The sequence below is a fragment of the Vipera ursinii genome, assembly GCF_947247035.1.
Source record: "Vipera ursinii genome assembly, chromosome: 3".
NCBI lineage: Eukaryota > Metazoa > Chordata > Lepidosauria > Squamata > Viperidae > Vipera > Vipera ursinii.
The window spans coordinates 33,215,616-33,230,204 of record NC_139516.1 but is presented as its reverse complement, the minus strand read 5'-3'; the positions used below and the strand labels follow the sequence as shown (position 1 = coordinate 33,230,204).

Genomic DNA, 14,589 nt, shown 5'->3' with positions numbered 1-14,589 from the left:
TCAACCAAAACATACTGTAGGTAACTCTTTTACATTACTCTCTTGTTGTTGTTAGTTCCGAAGTCGTGTCCGACCCATCACGACCCCATTGACAACGTTCCTCCAGGCTTTCCTGTCCTCTACCATCTTCTGGAGTCCATTTAGGCTCATGCCTACTGCTTCAGTGACTCCATCCAGCCACCTCATTCTCTGTCGTCCCCTTCTTCTCTTGCCCTCAACCTTTCCCAGCATTAGGCTCTTCTCCAGTGAGTCCTTCCTTCTCATTAGGTGGCCAAAGTATTTGAGTTTTAGCTTCAGGATCTGGCCTTCTAACAAAGCAGTCAGGGTTGATCTCCTCTAGGACTGACCGGTTTGATTGCCTTGCAGTCCAAGGGACTCACAGGAGTCTTCTCCAGCACCATAGTTCAAAGGCTTCAATTCTTTGGCGTTCAGCCTTTCTTATGGTCCAAATTTCACTGCCATACATTGCAACTGGGAAGACCATAGCCTTGACTATACACACTTTTGTTGGCAGGGTGATGTCTCTGCTTTTTAGTGTGCTGTCTAGATTTGCCATGGCTTTCCTTCCCAGGAGCAAGCATCTTTTAATTTCTTGGCTGCAGTCCCCGTCTGCGGTGATCTTGGAGCCCAGGAAAATAAAATCTGTCACTATCTCCATTTCTTCCCCATCTATTTGCTAGGAATTGAGAGGGCCGGATGCCATGATCTTTTAGTTAGATTTTATTTTGAGGAGTATATCTTCAGTCTGGATACCACACTTTAAGAAGGATTCAGAGAAAATAGAACAGGTTCAGAGAAAGGCTGAATCTAAAACTAAGCATAAATGTTTCAGCTCATGAACGTATATATGTTTCAGGCAGAATATCGTGAAATAAGATTGTTATGAAAACAGATTGCCATGAAAAAAATGTCAAGGAAGATAGGTGAGATTTCTCTCTTCATTGGGAAAAGCTGCCACTAGGGGTTGCCATTGTATTATATTTGAGTTAAGGCAATTTGGGCAGAGTTTCCAAAGAGAGGAAGTCAGTAAGTAGTAAATACTGGTAGTTCAAGGCCATTTCTGTCTTGTTTGTCAGAAGAGGATGCTGTTTTGAATAGACTGTGCTTCCATACATTTTTTCTTTTAGGACTTCCATACATTAGCTTTATATTAGTAATGAACTTTACCATAGTACAATAAAATCACAAGTAAAGTTAGGGTGGGTGAAGATCTGAAAAACCATAAAATAGTACAGGTAGTCTTCAACTTATAACAGTTCGTTTAGTGACTTACAACTTACAAGAGAACTGAAAAAAGTGACTCATGACCGTTTTTCACACTTACGACCACTGCAGCATCCCCATGGTCACATGATCAAAATTTGAATGTTTGGCAACTGGCTCATATTTATGACAGTTGCAGTGTCCTGTGGTCATGTCATCAGCTTTTGCAACCTTCTGACAAGCAAAATCAATGGGTAAACCAGAATCACTTAACAACCACGTTACTAACTTAATAACTGCAGCGATTCACTTAATAACTGGCAAGAAAGGTCATAGAATGAAATTTTGGGCTCAGTGGCGTAGTGTGGGGGGTGCAGGGGGGGCCGGCCGCACCGGGTGCAACATCTGGGGGGGCGCGCTCGCACTGAGCTGCTCAGGGAGCCCCAAAGGCTGCACAGAGTTGGCTTGGCTCCGCTCTCGAGCTGCTCTTTCTTGCAAAGCGAAATGAGTCCGGCAGGTGAGATGGGCGGCCACATAAACTGAATAAAATAAATAGAAGCGGCCAACTCTCCGCCCAGGCTCAGGCCAACCGCAAGCGCCCCGCAGGCGCCCTGGCAGGTTTGGCCGAGCGAAGACGGACCCGCTGGCCGGCCGGCCTAGCTTCGTGCGCATGCGTGGCTTTATTTAGCGGGGCTCACGTGCGAGCTTGAATGCAGCGGCTCTTGCAGGTCGGAGCCCCGCCCAGCCGCCCTCGAGAGGGACCCGGAAGCATCCCGCATGCGCGCGACTCTTCTTGGAAAGTCTACGCCGCTGCGGGGCACGTCTTTTCAGCAGTGCCGTGACGTCACCGCCCGCCCGCCCCTCTATTTCCGCTTCCGGTTGCCTTGCCCCGGGTGCTGACAACCCACGCTACGCCACTGTTTGGGCTCAATTGTTGTAAGTTGAGGACTACCTGTATTAAGTATGTTCGTCATTTCAAGTTATTTATAAAAATAATAAAGGGAGGATATAAATAAATAAAAAGTAAATAAATAAAAACAATGACCATATTCTTTCTTTCAAAAGCCATGCATTATATACTATGCATTATTGTGCAGAAAACTAAATGACTAAAGCTGCAGTTATTTGTCCACACTGCTACTAACAAAATATCAATTTTGAGGCATGCCTGTATTTAGTTTCCAAATTAAAATGTAATGATCAGGGTAATATTTTGCGGGAAACGATGGATTTTTTTTTTATTTCAATAAACCCAAGGCCAGCTTCATATATGTTTTCATGTCATTTTGCGTTATGCAGGGAAGTATATCTATGTGAATCAATTTGCAGTAGTAACCCATTCTTGCTAGGGTTTGAAAAAGTAAGCTATATCACAGGGTATCTATTTTCTGGCTTAGGTGAGTTTCGAGATGCAGTATGAGACTCATGATATAATAAGATGAGTGATTAACGAAAAGAAAAATGTTGGGTGTTATCAGATCTAAAAAAACCCCATAAAAATGCTTTTATTAAACGATATTGTTTAATACTATTATACTCTCGGGTCAAACTGGCCCTCTCCAGCAGAGGGACTGCAGAGCGGGGTCCTGCCCGGTTTAATATACGCGAAGCGGGGAGGGGTGGCGGCGGCGGCGGCGGCAGGCAGGATCAGGTTTCACATCCTGATCCTGTCTGGCTTGGGACCGAGAGCCTTCGCTCACCCTGAGGGGCGCAGGGAGAAAAGTCCGGGTAGTGCGGCCTGAGTGGAGATATGGCGGCGGAAAAGTGAGTGTAGTTTGGGGAGAGAAGCGATAATTTCGGGCCAAGGGAGGAGCGGGGGGGAGGTGCCCTCTCCGTCTGCCTCTTACCTGTTGAGCTGGGTGGGGCGCAGGGCTGGGCCCCAGGCGCCGCCAAAGTATCTCGAGACGCCGCCGCCGCCATTCCGCGCTCCTCTTCCCAAGCAGCGCGCGGCCGAAAAGCCTCGGAGGGGGAAGGAAAGAGATCGAAGCAACTTCGGGCGTTTCGTTTGCAAGGTTTCAACTAGCAAACGGCTCAGAGAGTTTCCCAGGAGTTTTTCGGCTTCGAGCTCAATCGAGGCTAAAGAGGCAAACTACAATACGTGAGATGGCGGTGGAAGAGAAAGTTACGGAGAAGTGAGTTAGGGGCTTTAGCTGTGCGAGCTGAGGTGTAGTTTGCTTCACCCCTTTCCTTTGCCTTTTTCTAACGGTCTTAATGCTCGCGCGTTTGTTTTTGGAGAAAGATACACTTTGGCCTTCTTTAAAGTAAGTGGCGTTTGCAGAATATAGCATTGTGGAACAACAGTGTAAGTTTTCTCTTTGACCTCAATAAATAAGGCTGGATATATAGAAATTGATATAAAGATATGTTCTTCTTAACCGCGATGTATATTACCTTAACGTGTGAACTGAACCATTGTGATTTACAATCAGTGGGTTATGACAAAGTTTACTGTGAATTGGGTCAGTACAGTTTGTTCAAACCATTTGAGCATTATCATAAATAGTATTTCTGCTCCTGGTGACAGAGATAAAATTTTTGCTTCTTCCATATTACAGGAGAGTTACTTCTTGTCTTGCTAATTAATGCTTTTGGTTGTGAGTTTGATAGCTAGATGATATTGACTACAGTATATCTTTTTAAATGTCACTTCTATTAATATTTACATAGGCATTGCTGTGATTTAGATACTCAGTAAGAAATACTTTAATGTTCTTTTGCACTTCATTTCCAATTTAAAGTACATTATAGGAAGAATTTTTTCTTCATAATTTGTCTTTGATTAATGCAATGAATATTTTAGAATATATGTATAATACCTTCATAGATTTCTTTGGAGCATACTTTGTATTTAATTATAATAAATGGATGATTATTAGTGACCCTTTCATAGCGGAGAAAGAGAATTTCTAGTTGGATTTTGGCCTACTGCATATTCCATCCTTTTATTAAGGGCACAAAACATGATATTTCTTTGTGCCTTTGATTAGCCCTCATATTTCAGGAAACATGAAAAATGAGTGGGGGGGGGAACCTAACTGGAAGGCTGCAGCATTAACTACGTATTCAGATTAGGGACTGTCAAGTGCTGAGATAATTTCAAGTCCATTATATAAAATATAAGTCACTTTGGGGGCCAAAAATGATGTAGATAATTTGAGACTTTTCATATATCAAACTTCTAAATTTGTAAGTACATCATTTTGAAACTATATAAATATATCTTATTTTTTAATCTGAACATTTACATTCTATTATATTTGTGAAATGGGAAAATTATAGCATCATAGGATTGTAAGGAACTATGGAGGTCTTTTAGTCTAGTCCTTGTGCAAGGCAGGATTCCCTCATAGCATTTTGGATAAATGGTTGTCCAATAGTTTCTTGAAAAATCTCCCAAGGATTGAGTACTAACAACTCAAGGGCAAGCTGTTTCACTGTCAGGAAATTCCTCCTCATTTCCAGGTTGGATCTCCCTCTGACAAGCTTCTAAATATTGCTTCTTGTCCAACCATACCTTCAAGTCGCCTCTCAGTCTCCACTCAGTCTTCTTTTTCTTAAGTTAAGCATACTTAATTCCTTTAGGTGCTCTTCATGGAACTTAATCTCCAGATCCTTTATTATCTTTGTTGCTATTCTCTGTCTTCTTTCTAGGGCCTCAATATCTTATTTGTATTGTGACCAGAATTGGACACAGCATTCCAAATCTGGCCTCACCAGTACCTCATATAGTACTATCATTTCTCTTGATCTTGATACTGATGCCGCACTGTGTTGGCTTTTTTGGTAGCTGCAGTATACTGCTGACTCATACTTAAGTGGTGGAGGAGACTTAGATCCCTCTTATAGACTCTACTCTTAAGCCAATACTGTCTATCCAGTACCTGTGCACCTTGGGTTTTTTTTGCCTAGTGCAGGAGTTTACTTTTCTTACCATCAAACTGCATTTTGGTAGCTAGGTCCAAATGCTCAAGTCTGTCAAAATTCTTCTGAATCTTGAGTCCATCATCTAAAGTCTTAGTGATGTCTCCCAGCTTTGTAATGTCCACAAATTTGATGAACACCACTTCACCCCCCTTATCTAGGTCATTTATGAAGATGTAACACTAGTACTACTACTATTACTACTATTACTACTACTACTACTACTACTAATAATAATAATAATAATAATAGAGTTGGAAGGGACCTTGGAGGTCTTCTAGTCTAACCCTCTGCTCAGGAAGGAAACCCGATATCTTTTCAGACAATGGTTGTCCAGTCTCTTCTTAAAAACTTCCAGTGTTGGAGCATTCACAGCTTCTGGAGGCAGGTTGTTCCACTGATTAATTCTTATATCTGTCAGAAAATTTTTCCTTAGCTCTAGGTTGCTTCTCTCTTTGGTTAGTTTCCAGACATTGCTTCTTGTCCTGCCTTCATGTGCTTTGCAGAATAGCTTGACTCCCTCTTCTTTGTGGCAACCCCTGAGATATTGGAACACTGCTATCATGTCATCCCTCGTCCTTCTCTTCATTAAACTAGACATACCCAATTCAGCAACCGTTCCTTATATGTTTTAGCCATCTTTGTTGCTCTTCTCTGTACTCTTTCTAGAGTCTCAGCATCTTTTTTACATCGTGGTGATCAAAACTCGATGCAGTATTCCAAGTGTGGCCTTACCAAGGCATTGTAAAGTGGTATTAACACTTCACATGATCTTGATTCTATCCCTCTGTTAATGCAGCCTAGCACTGTGTTGGCTTTTTTGGCAGCTTCAGCACACTGCTGGCTCATATTTAAGTGATTGTCCACTAGGACTCTGAGATCCCTCTCACAGTTACTACTATTGAGCAAGGTACCACCTATACTATACCTGTACATTTGTTTTTTCTTGCCTAAATGTAGATTCTTACTTTTTTCACCATTGAATTTCATTTTATTAGATACACCAATGTTCAAGTCTGTCAAGAATCTTAAGCCTATCTTCTGGAGTGTTGGCTATTCCTACCAGTTTGTTGTAATCTACAAATTTGAAGAGCAATGGGCCCATGTCAGAATTTCAAGGAACACACTCGATGGTTCCTTCAATGTAGATATAGTTCAGTTAAGGACCACACACAGAATGCAGTTGGTGAGCCAACTGGTAGTGATATTGTGTATGCCACATTGTTTTATCTTACCAAGAAGTCGGCTGTGGCCTACTTAATCAAATGCCTTACTAGAATCTAAGTATATTATACTTGCAACATTTCCTTGGTCCACTAATTTACAGATAGTCCTCAACTTAATAGCCATTTAGTGACTGTTCAAAGTTAAATTGGTATTGAAAAAAGTGACTCATGACTGATCCTCATTCTTACAGATGTTGCAGTATCCCCATTGTCCTGTGATCAAAATTTGGGCACTTGGTAACAAACATGTATTTATAACAGTTGCAGCATCCCAGAATCATATGATTGCCATTTGTAACCTTTTCAGGTTACTGATTTACAACAAGCAAGTCAGTGGAGGAAGCTGGATTTGTTCAGTGATTGCATGATTCATTTAACTCAATGATTCGCTTAACAATCATGGCAAGAAAGGTCATAAAACGGGGTGTGACTCACTTAACAACCAATGGAAATTCTGATCATAAGGCTTACCCATAATCACTTTATCAAAGAAGTCAGTAAGATTTGTTTGGTGTAATCTGTTCTCAGCAAACCCATGCTGGCTTCTAGTAATCACTTTGTTCATTTCTAAGTGCTCACAAACCCACTGCTGGCTGAAGTTTCCCAGGATTTTCTCAGGTATTGATGTCAAACTAATTGGTCTGTAGTTTTCTGGATTTACTGACCCCCCCTTTTTTTTTAAAGATTGAAACCACATCTTCTCTTTTTCAATCCTTTGACAGTTCCCCTGTGTTCCAGGAGCTCTCCATCATGTTATTTGATGGTTCTAAGATCACATCTCCCAACTCCTTCAGTACCCTGGAGTGTAAACCATCTGGTCCAGAAGACATGAAGTTGTTCAGAGCAGCTTGGTGTCCTCTAACCAATTCCTTACCTATTTTTGACCTGCATTCCACTTTTGTCTCCCATGTTGCTACTTTGGACATGTTGGACTTTTTTTTTTCTTTTTGCAAAAAAAGCAATTAAGCCATTCCCCCCCCCCACTGCCTTTCGTCTTCTTGCCATCTTCTCCTACTAGTGGACCAACCATTTCCTTGACTTATTTCTTTCTCCTTACATATTGAAATAAACATTTTTTTGTTACTTGTGGCATATGTTACAAGTTTTAGCTTACTCTGAGCCTTAGCTTTCCTGACTTGTCCTTGCAGATTTGGGCTCTTTGCTGGTATTCTGCTCTAGATATAAGCTATTCTTTCTATTTTTAATGCTTATTCTTTTTCTCCCTTAGTTTATTAGAGAGCTCTTTGTGCAATTATGCTGGTATCATCAGATGTTTCTTGTTTTTCTTTCTATATGATGTTGGTTTTGGTTGGACCTTTATTATATCTTTTTTCAGAATTTCTCAAGCATCCTAGACTATATTTTCCTCTAGAATTTCCATCCATGGAATCCTTCTTATTCTTTCACTTAGTTTGTTGAAATCACCTGTCTTAAAATGTATAATACTAGTCTGACTTTGTTCAGTTACCCTTCTCTGCATTATTGTGAATCCTAGTTTGAAATGGTTACTCTCTCAAAGGTCCTACAACTTCCAGTCCTTAGACTCCTTTACTCCACTATTCATCCACTATAAGTTCCAGTAAATTTTCTCACATGGATATTAACTGTTCTTGTACTTTAGTTTATAGACTGAATTCAAATTATTACGGTCATTAACCAGCAGAAAAAAAGAGAAGAAAAGAGTTTTCACATATTCAGAACATCTAAAAATAAATAAAAAGTGGTGCATAGAAAAATATGCTTAAAAGCTTTATTTTTACTAGTTAAAATTAACCTAAAATCTAGAATATGAACCAGCTTCGGCAGCACATATACTAAAATTGAATCAAGTAATCTGTAAATGATGATATGATGTAGCAATTGATAATTGGAATTTGAAAATATCAATCATGTTTTTATTTGAATGGTATTATGTTTGAGATTAAAAGTGAGCTTTCTGTTAGTGGCCCTTACCACTAACATTACTACATTGTTACAGACATTGCTTGATTTTTAATTTAGTCTGTATGGAGGCTATTTATTTATCAGTCAATCAGTCAAACAAACAAACTTGTATATTGCCAATCTCACTGAGATGACTTTAGGTAGTTTGCACACAGTGAATAAAATACGTATAAAACATTAATACAATAAAGATCTTAAATTTAAAAATTTGATTAAAATAACAAGCAGGATGGAGACAGTGGGAGCAAAGTGTGCACAGGGAGGAGTGGGATGTTCTCTACTATTCCATTAGCCACCTCCAGTGTGCCACACCGCCACTGGGGCACCAGGCTGGTTGGAACAGCAATATCTTCATCACTTTTCGGAAGTGCAAAAGAGTGGGAGCGGCTCTGACCTCAGAGGAAGGTCTTCTTCTGGACCCTACCAACCAAAATTCCTTGGTTGGCAGGGTCCATAGCACGCCCCTTCTACCAGCATGGGCAGGGTGGAATAATCCCATCAGGATGAGCCGTTTCCTCAGATGATGATGATGATGATGATGATGTTGGAAGGGACCTTGGAGGTCATCTAGTCCAACCCCCTGCTCAGGCAGGAAACCCTATACTATTTCAGACAAATGGCTGTCCAGTCTCTTCTTAAAAACTTCCAGTGTTGGAGCATTCACAGCTTCTAATGGCAGGTTGTTCCACTGATTAATTGTTCTAACTGTCAAGAAATTTCTCCTTAGTTCTAGGTTGCTTCTCCCTTTGGTTAGTTCCCATCTGTTGCTTCTTGTCCTGCCTTCAGGAGCTTTGGAGAATAGCTTGACTCCCCCTTTTTGCTAGATCTCTTATCTGTTTGGAAATAAGTGCAATATAAAAGTACATATTTAAATATGTTTATTCTTTTTCTTCTACAGACTAATCCACCTGAAGTTAGGTGAGGTTACCAGAATATTCAAAACAATTCCAATCCTCCTCTCTTTTCTTGTGTTTGCTGAGAAATTCTTCACTCAATTTTTATTAGTCAAATAATTTGTATCTTTTTTTTAATATGAGTCACTTGTAAGCAAATAATTTCTTTTTTTGTTTCAAATATTTTTACTTTTGAGGAACATATGTTCCATTTATACTTTATGTTAAATTTTTTAATCCATTATCAAGTCAGAACTATGCAGCACCTAGTTCAGTATTATCTTTTTCAAATTCATGTATCTCTGTGTTGTGTCTCTTTTAACACCTCCATTGAACGTCCTCCAATTTTTACCCTTGTGTATTTCTTGTTCTGCCCAATATAGAATTTATTTTGTAAATTTTATTGATTTCTGCTTCACTGTTCTCTTTCTAATTCAAACAGATTAGTATGGTTTTAGTAATCTTTTCTCTGATTTCATCTTTGAATTTTCAAGGATTGTTCTAAATCTTGAACAAAATTCCTTCTGTCTCAATTCCAATGAAGCAAAGTTATCTCATACTTTCTGTCTATAATTTGCATCCTGCTCTCTGAAATTTCCATTTTGTCAGTAATCTGTTATACTTCTCTAGACATTTAATTTTACAGAGTTCTCCATCTTCCTAACCTCTTTTTTCATCTCCACAAACTCAACTTAGTATCAAGTGATTTACTACTCGATTTCTCAAATACTTTCTGAAGTAAATTTGATGTCATTCATTTTTCTGCAAATAGCTCTAATGATCCCCTTCTCCTTTCCATTATTGTTGCTTTTCTAATAGATGCCATTCAGATCCAAAAGTAAGTGAGTCAAACAAGGAAAAGGAAAAAGTGAACTATCTCTCCCTATTTTTTTCTTTTCTATTTTTGTGCCTTTAACACTTTCATCTCTAATAGTACTCCATAACTTCAAGCCACTTCATTATCCACTGCTCCAAAGCAATGAAGCATCATATTTTGTAAAATCCTCCAATTGCTTGCACTTTTAAATAGTAAACAGAAAAACATTCACATGAAGATTCAGTCTGTCTGATTTAATTCAAATTTATGCAAAGGCACTTTCATCAAAAGAAAAAAATAGCATCTCTTTGGAATAACTAAATCCAAATATAATTAAGTAATGAGGATGGCTGAACTTTATGCATATATAGACCATGTTATGTCTGTGAACTTACATGGGATCCTGTGACTCCCAGCCACTCAATTCATGAGCCAACTGCAGAAACCTCTATTCCTGCAGGTTACTCATGAGGAGCAGCTGTCCAAAGTACAAGTGTCTCACAATCTGTCCTTTGTCTGGAGAGATTTCACCAGCCACTACACTGTTTGTTCTCTGGCTGCTGTTCTTGGCATAATATCCCCACTGCTTCAAAGATGTCTAGTCCGCTATGAGCCTCATTGGGAGCAAGGCAGTCTAAACTGTAAAATGGTTGTGGGATAAATGTTCATGTTTAAGATGAAAAAAACCCCATGCTTTACTGTGGCTGTCATTAATGGAATATTCTCTGCTTCCACCGCTTGCAAATTGTCTAGTAGCCACTTCATTTCAAATAATATCACCCACAAAATATCCCACAAGTGTCTCTGTGGTGCATTCTCAAACTGGAACTTTGTCTCACAATTACAAATTGCTCCATTACCCCTGCGTTACCTCCACCTCAGTGGTAATTGCCTCCAATTTAAGGTAATTGCTTCCAAAACCCACTATTTTAGACCTGCAGATTCATAACTAATGTGCTATTTTAACACTTTTTGGAAGCTTTGTAGTTTAACACTCTTTTGAGTAACTTGTACTTCATGGATTATCAGGCTATTCTTGTGGGTTATGGGATTGTGCACCATAAAAAATAATGGCTTCAGATAGCAATAGCAATGGTTGGGACTCATTAATTCTATTGATTTTCGGTAGATTAAAATATTTTTACATTAGTCTCATTCTCTATGCTGAGATTAAACCATGGTTGATCAAGTGCAGTCTAGTGTAATCAAAGAGTTCTGTTTGTTTGCCTCAGCGAAAGAATCCTCTTTTGTCCTTCTCTTCTTTAAAGTAGGAAGTTTCCACAATATTTAAACATTGGCTGCAGTTTCCTGAAGTCTTGACCTTTTGTTCTTTTCTAACTATAATGACTATAGGTATTTCCTTTGTATTGTACACCCTAATATACATAAAATCCAGATCTTGTGACATGGAAATTCAAAAGATCTGCTTTGGAGAATGTCAACACAATGTTATGTAAACTTCTCTATTTAAGAGTAGTTGGTTGATATTTATATTTTAGTAAAATCTGCCAGTTGTTTTGGTTTTAAAAGTGAAGTGATGAGCAGTGTGAATGTTGCAAGATGGGGTATTAGTAGATAATCTGTGAAGGCTATGTGCTTAAAAGTTTGTGGACCCTTTGAATTTTCAATATTTCCAAATAAATATGATATAAAATATGAATCTGTTCTCCACACTTCTAGAAATGTTAAAAGAACCCAATTAAATGAGTCAAAAATAGTATATCTGTTCATTTATTTATTGAGGAAAGTTATCCAAAGCTACACTTTTCTGTGTAGCAAAAGTATATGAACCTTTGCTTTTGATATTCCCTTTGCTTGTGATACAAAGTCAACCATCATTCTGAAGGATAAAAAGTCTCGTTGGGATATAAGCTAAGATTAGGTAAATAGAGAGGAAAAGATGAAACTAATTATGAAGCTAGTCTCAAAACTGAAACTAGTATTTTGAAATCTGAAAAAAGAATTGTTTGTACCTGCATGCCAACTCAGAACAACTGTGTTCTTTAACAGAAGGAAAGAGAGTATCCCTGCTGCTGTCAAAGCCATCCTTTCCCAAACTCTTATAGTACTTAAACATTCTAGAACATGCATACATCTTGACATTTGCACTTTATCAAATCTTTATATACATTTTTTTCTCAAAGAATAATGGTTGTTGGCAAAATATCAACTGGATATTCCGTGAAATGAAAAATTATTTATAGGTAATTCTCACTGAATGACTATTACTTTGGCAACAATTTGAAGTTTCCGTGATATTGAATGACTGGCTTGTACCTGGTCCCCAAAGATATAGCCATTCATCACATTATCAAAATTTGGGTGCTTAGCAGCCCCCCACTTACAACAGCAAGGGTGTTTCAACTCCCCCCCCCCACAACACACTCCCCTCCATCTCTGCCCTCTGGCCACCCTGCACAGCAGCACTCTTTGGTGGGGGCAGTGTTGGGGCTAATGTAGAAGCCCAAGGACTTCTGTAATCTCAGCAGCCACCACTTCTCCCAGGCCTCTACTTCAGTCCCAGTGCTGCTGCTGTGGAGTGCTGCCTGAAGTCCCACACTGAGGCCAGGCTTCCAGTTCTAAAGTGCAAAGTCCCAACTACTCCACCCCCCCCCTACAGTGATGTTCTCATGATGCTTTGGAAGACTTCAAAAAGTTTTTGAAGCATACAAGAATTTGTGCACAATTTAGAGAACAGTAGGTGTGGCCTCACAAGGTTCCAGAAGACCTTAGAAACCTTCTGAATCATTGAGGACTTTCAAGTGAGATTTTTTGGTAGACCAGACATCTCGGTAGAGATGGTTCTGCAGTAGTGAATGGTGGCCAGTACTGTCAATTTTTTGACAATAAGTCTTTCCAGATAAAAGAGAGATTGAGACATTGTCCACCACCTGGATAGTTGCTTCTTGTGAAGTCTTGCAGTTTTCTTGTGAGTAGAGCACCTAGAGTGCTTGGGAAAACATTAACACTCATAATCCATAGCTTTTAAAAGGACGCTAAATTCGACCAAACCTTTACTTTCTTAATGCTTTTGGATACAATGAGTTTATAGTTGAAAAGAGGTCTTTGAAAACAGTGGGACAAAGAAAATAGCCACTGGCTGAATTAGACTTCTTTCTGAATTACGTTAAAAATTATAAATGGATAAAGTGGACAGTATAAATCTGAAAGATAAATATTTTAGTGAAAATGCTTTTGGCATTACTTGGAATTAATAAAATAAACAGATTACACTTTTCTGGGAATATTAAACAATTTAATGAAAAGTAAAACAGAAATTATAAACAGAGTTGGAAAATGACTTTAAAATTTGGCATTAGTAGAATTGAGAAAAAAAAGAATATTGTCTGAAGTTTAGAGCAGTTCCAGAAGATACTAGAAAAAAGTGTCAATTTTTTGGAATGGGATTAAGATAAACTTGAAGGCAGAAATAGACAAAATCTATAGAATTAACTTGCAGTTTGCAAAATTAAGAAATGTACCAAGAGATATTTTGCAGCAGCATTTCACTACCAGACTGAAGATTAATAATGCAGATATAATCGTACTTAAAGAAATTCTGATAAGACTACTATGTGAGCAAAAATTATTTCTTTTTAACTGATTTCAAATAGAAAAAGATTCCATTTTGATGGGATAAATTTGAAGACATGTTTTTCATATTTAAACAACAAAGGTTCAGATTGAATTCAGTCCAAAAATCAAGAAAATATTTAGGAAAGTTTAAATGGTAACTGGAGAAAGTGACAAAGGACCCCAGCACTTTGGATCCTAAATAGCTGCAAGAAACTGAGAGCAACCACCACGCTGGGGCTATAGATACTGACTTTTCTACATAAATGTGGATGGAGCAAATGCTCCTCAAAAAAGATGACAATTATTTCATTATTTTTAAAAAATGAAACAACGTAATTTATCTTCAAGAAACATATATTAGAAAAAAGAATATAAAATATTTGGTCTGCAAAAATTTACGTGATGAATTTATTTCACTGGGAGTTACAAAGAGAAATGGAGTTGGTTTGTATATAAACCCTCAACTGCAATCAGAACTGATATTCACTGATGATACAGTGGATGTGTATGAAGTGATAAAAATGATACTAAAATGACAAAAATGATATTGAAATTACAAGATGGAAATAATTGTAATACATAATCTAAAAATATTTTTAAAATATTTCATCAATCTTCCCTAAATTATATAAAGGATAAGAAAGGTTGATGAATACTTAAAAAAACAAAATTTACCAAAATTCATAGAAAAACAGAAATAATTAATGAATGGACCAGTTACAACAGGGGTGTCAAACTCAATTTCATTGAGGGCCGCATCAGCATTGCGGTTGCCCTCAAGGGGCTGGGTGGGTATGGCCAGGGTGGGCGTGGCCTACTGGGTGGGCGTGGCTAGAGTGTGTATGGCCTACAGGGTGGGCATGGCCAGCTCTACATCATTCGCATCAAGGGTGCCTATGGGGGCCTGGGCAGGAGTGGGACAGATCTGAGGGTCTCTGGCAGAAGGAGGGTCTCTGGGCCAGGGCGAAGGTAGCGGGGGCCGTTCCCTCACTGTTTCCAGGATGGCTTC

At 38.8% G+C, this 14,589-nt stretch overlaps 1 protein-coding gene across 2 annotated transcripts in view; it reads left to right on the top strand.

The window, feature by feature from the left end:
• Window positions 1–2,876: 2,876 nt before the first annotated feature.
• The window catches only part of LOC310637566 (rho GTPase-activating protein 39-like), a 76,536-nt gene continuing 64,823 nt past the window's right edge, over window positions 2,877–14,589 (top strand). For both annotated transcript variants that reach the window (XR_014491947.1, XM_083358046.1), the window contains exon 1: window positions 2,877–2,967. Coding sequence is in view for 1 of the 2 variants with exons in the window: in XM_083358046.1 (XP_083214172.1) it covers window positions 2,954–2,967 (14 nt within the window). In the remaining variant the exon portion in view is untranslated. The remainder of the gene's footprint in view (window positions 2,968–14,589) is intronic.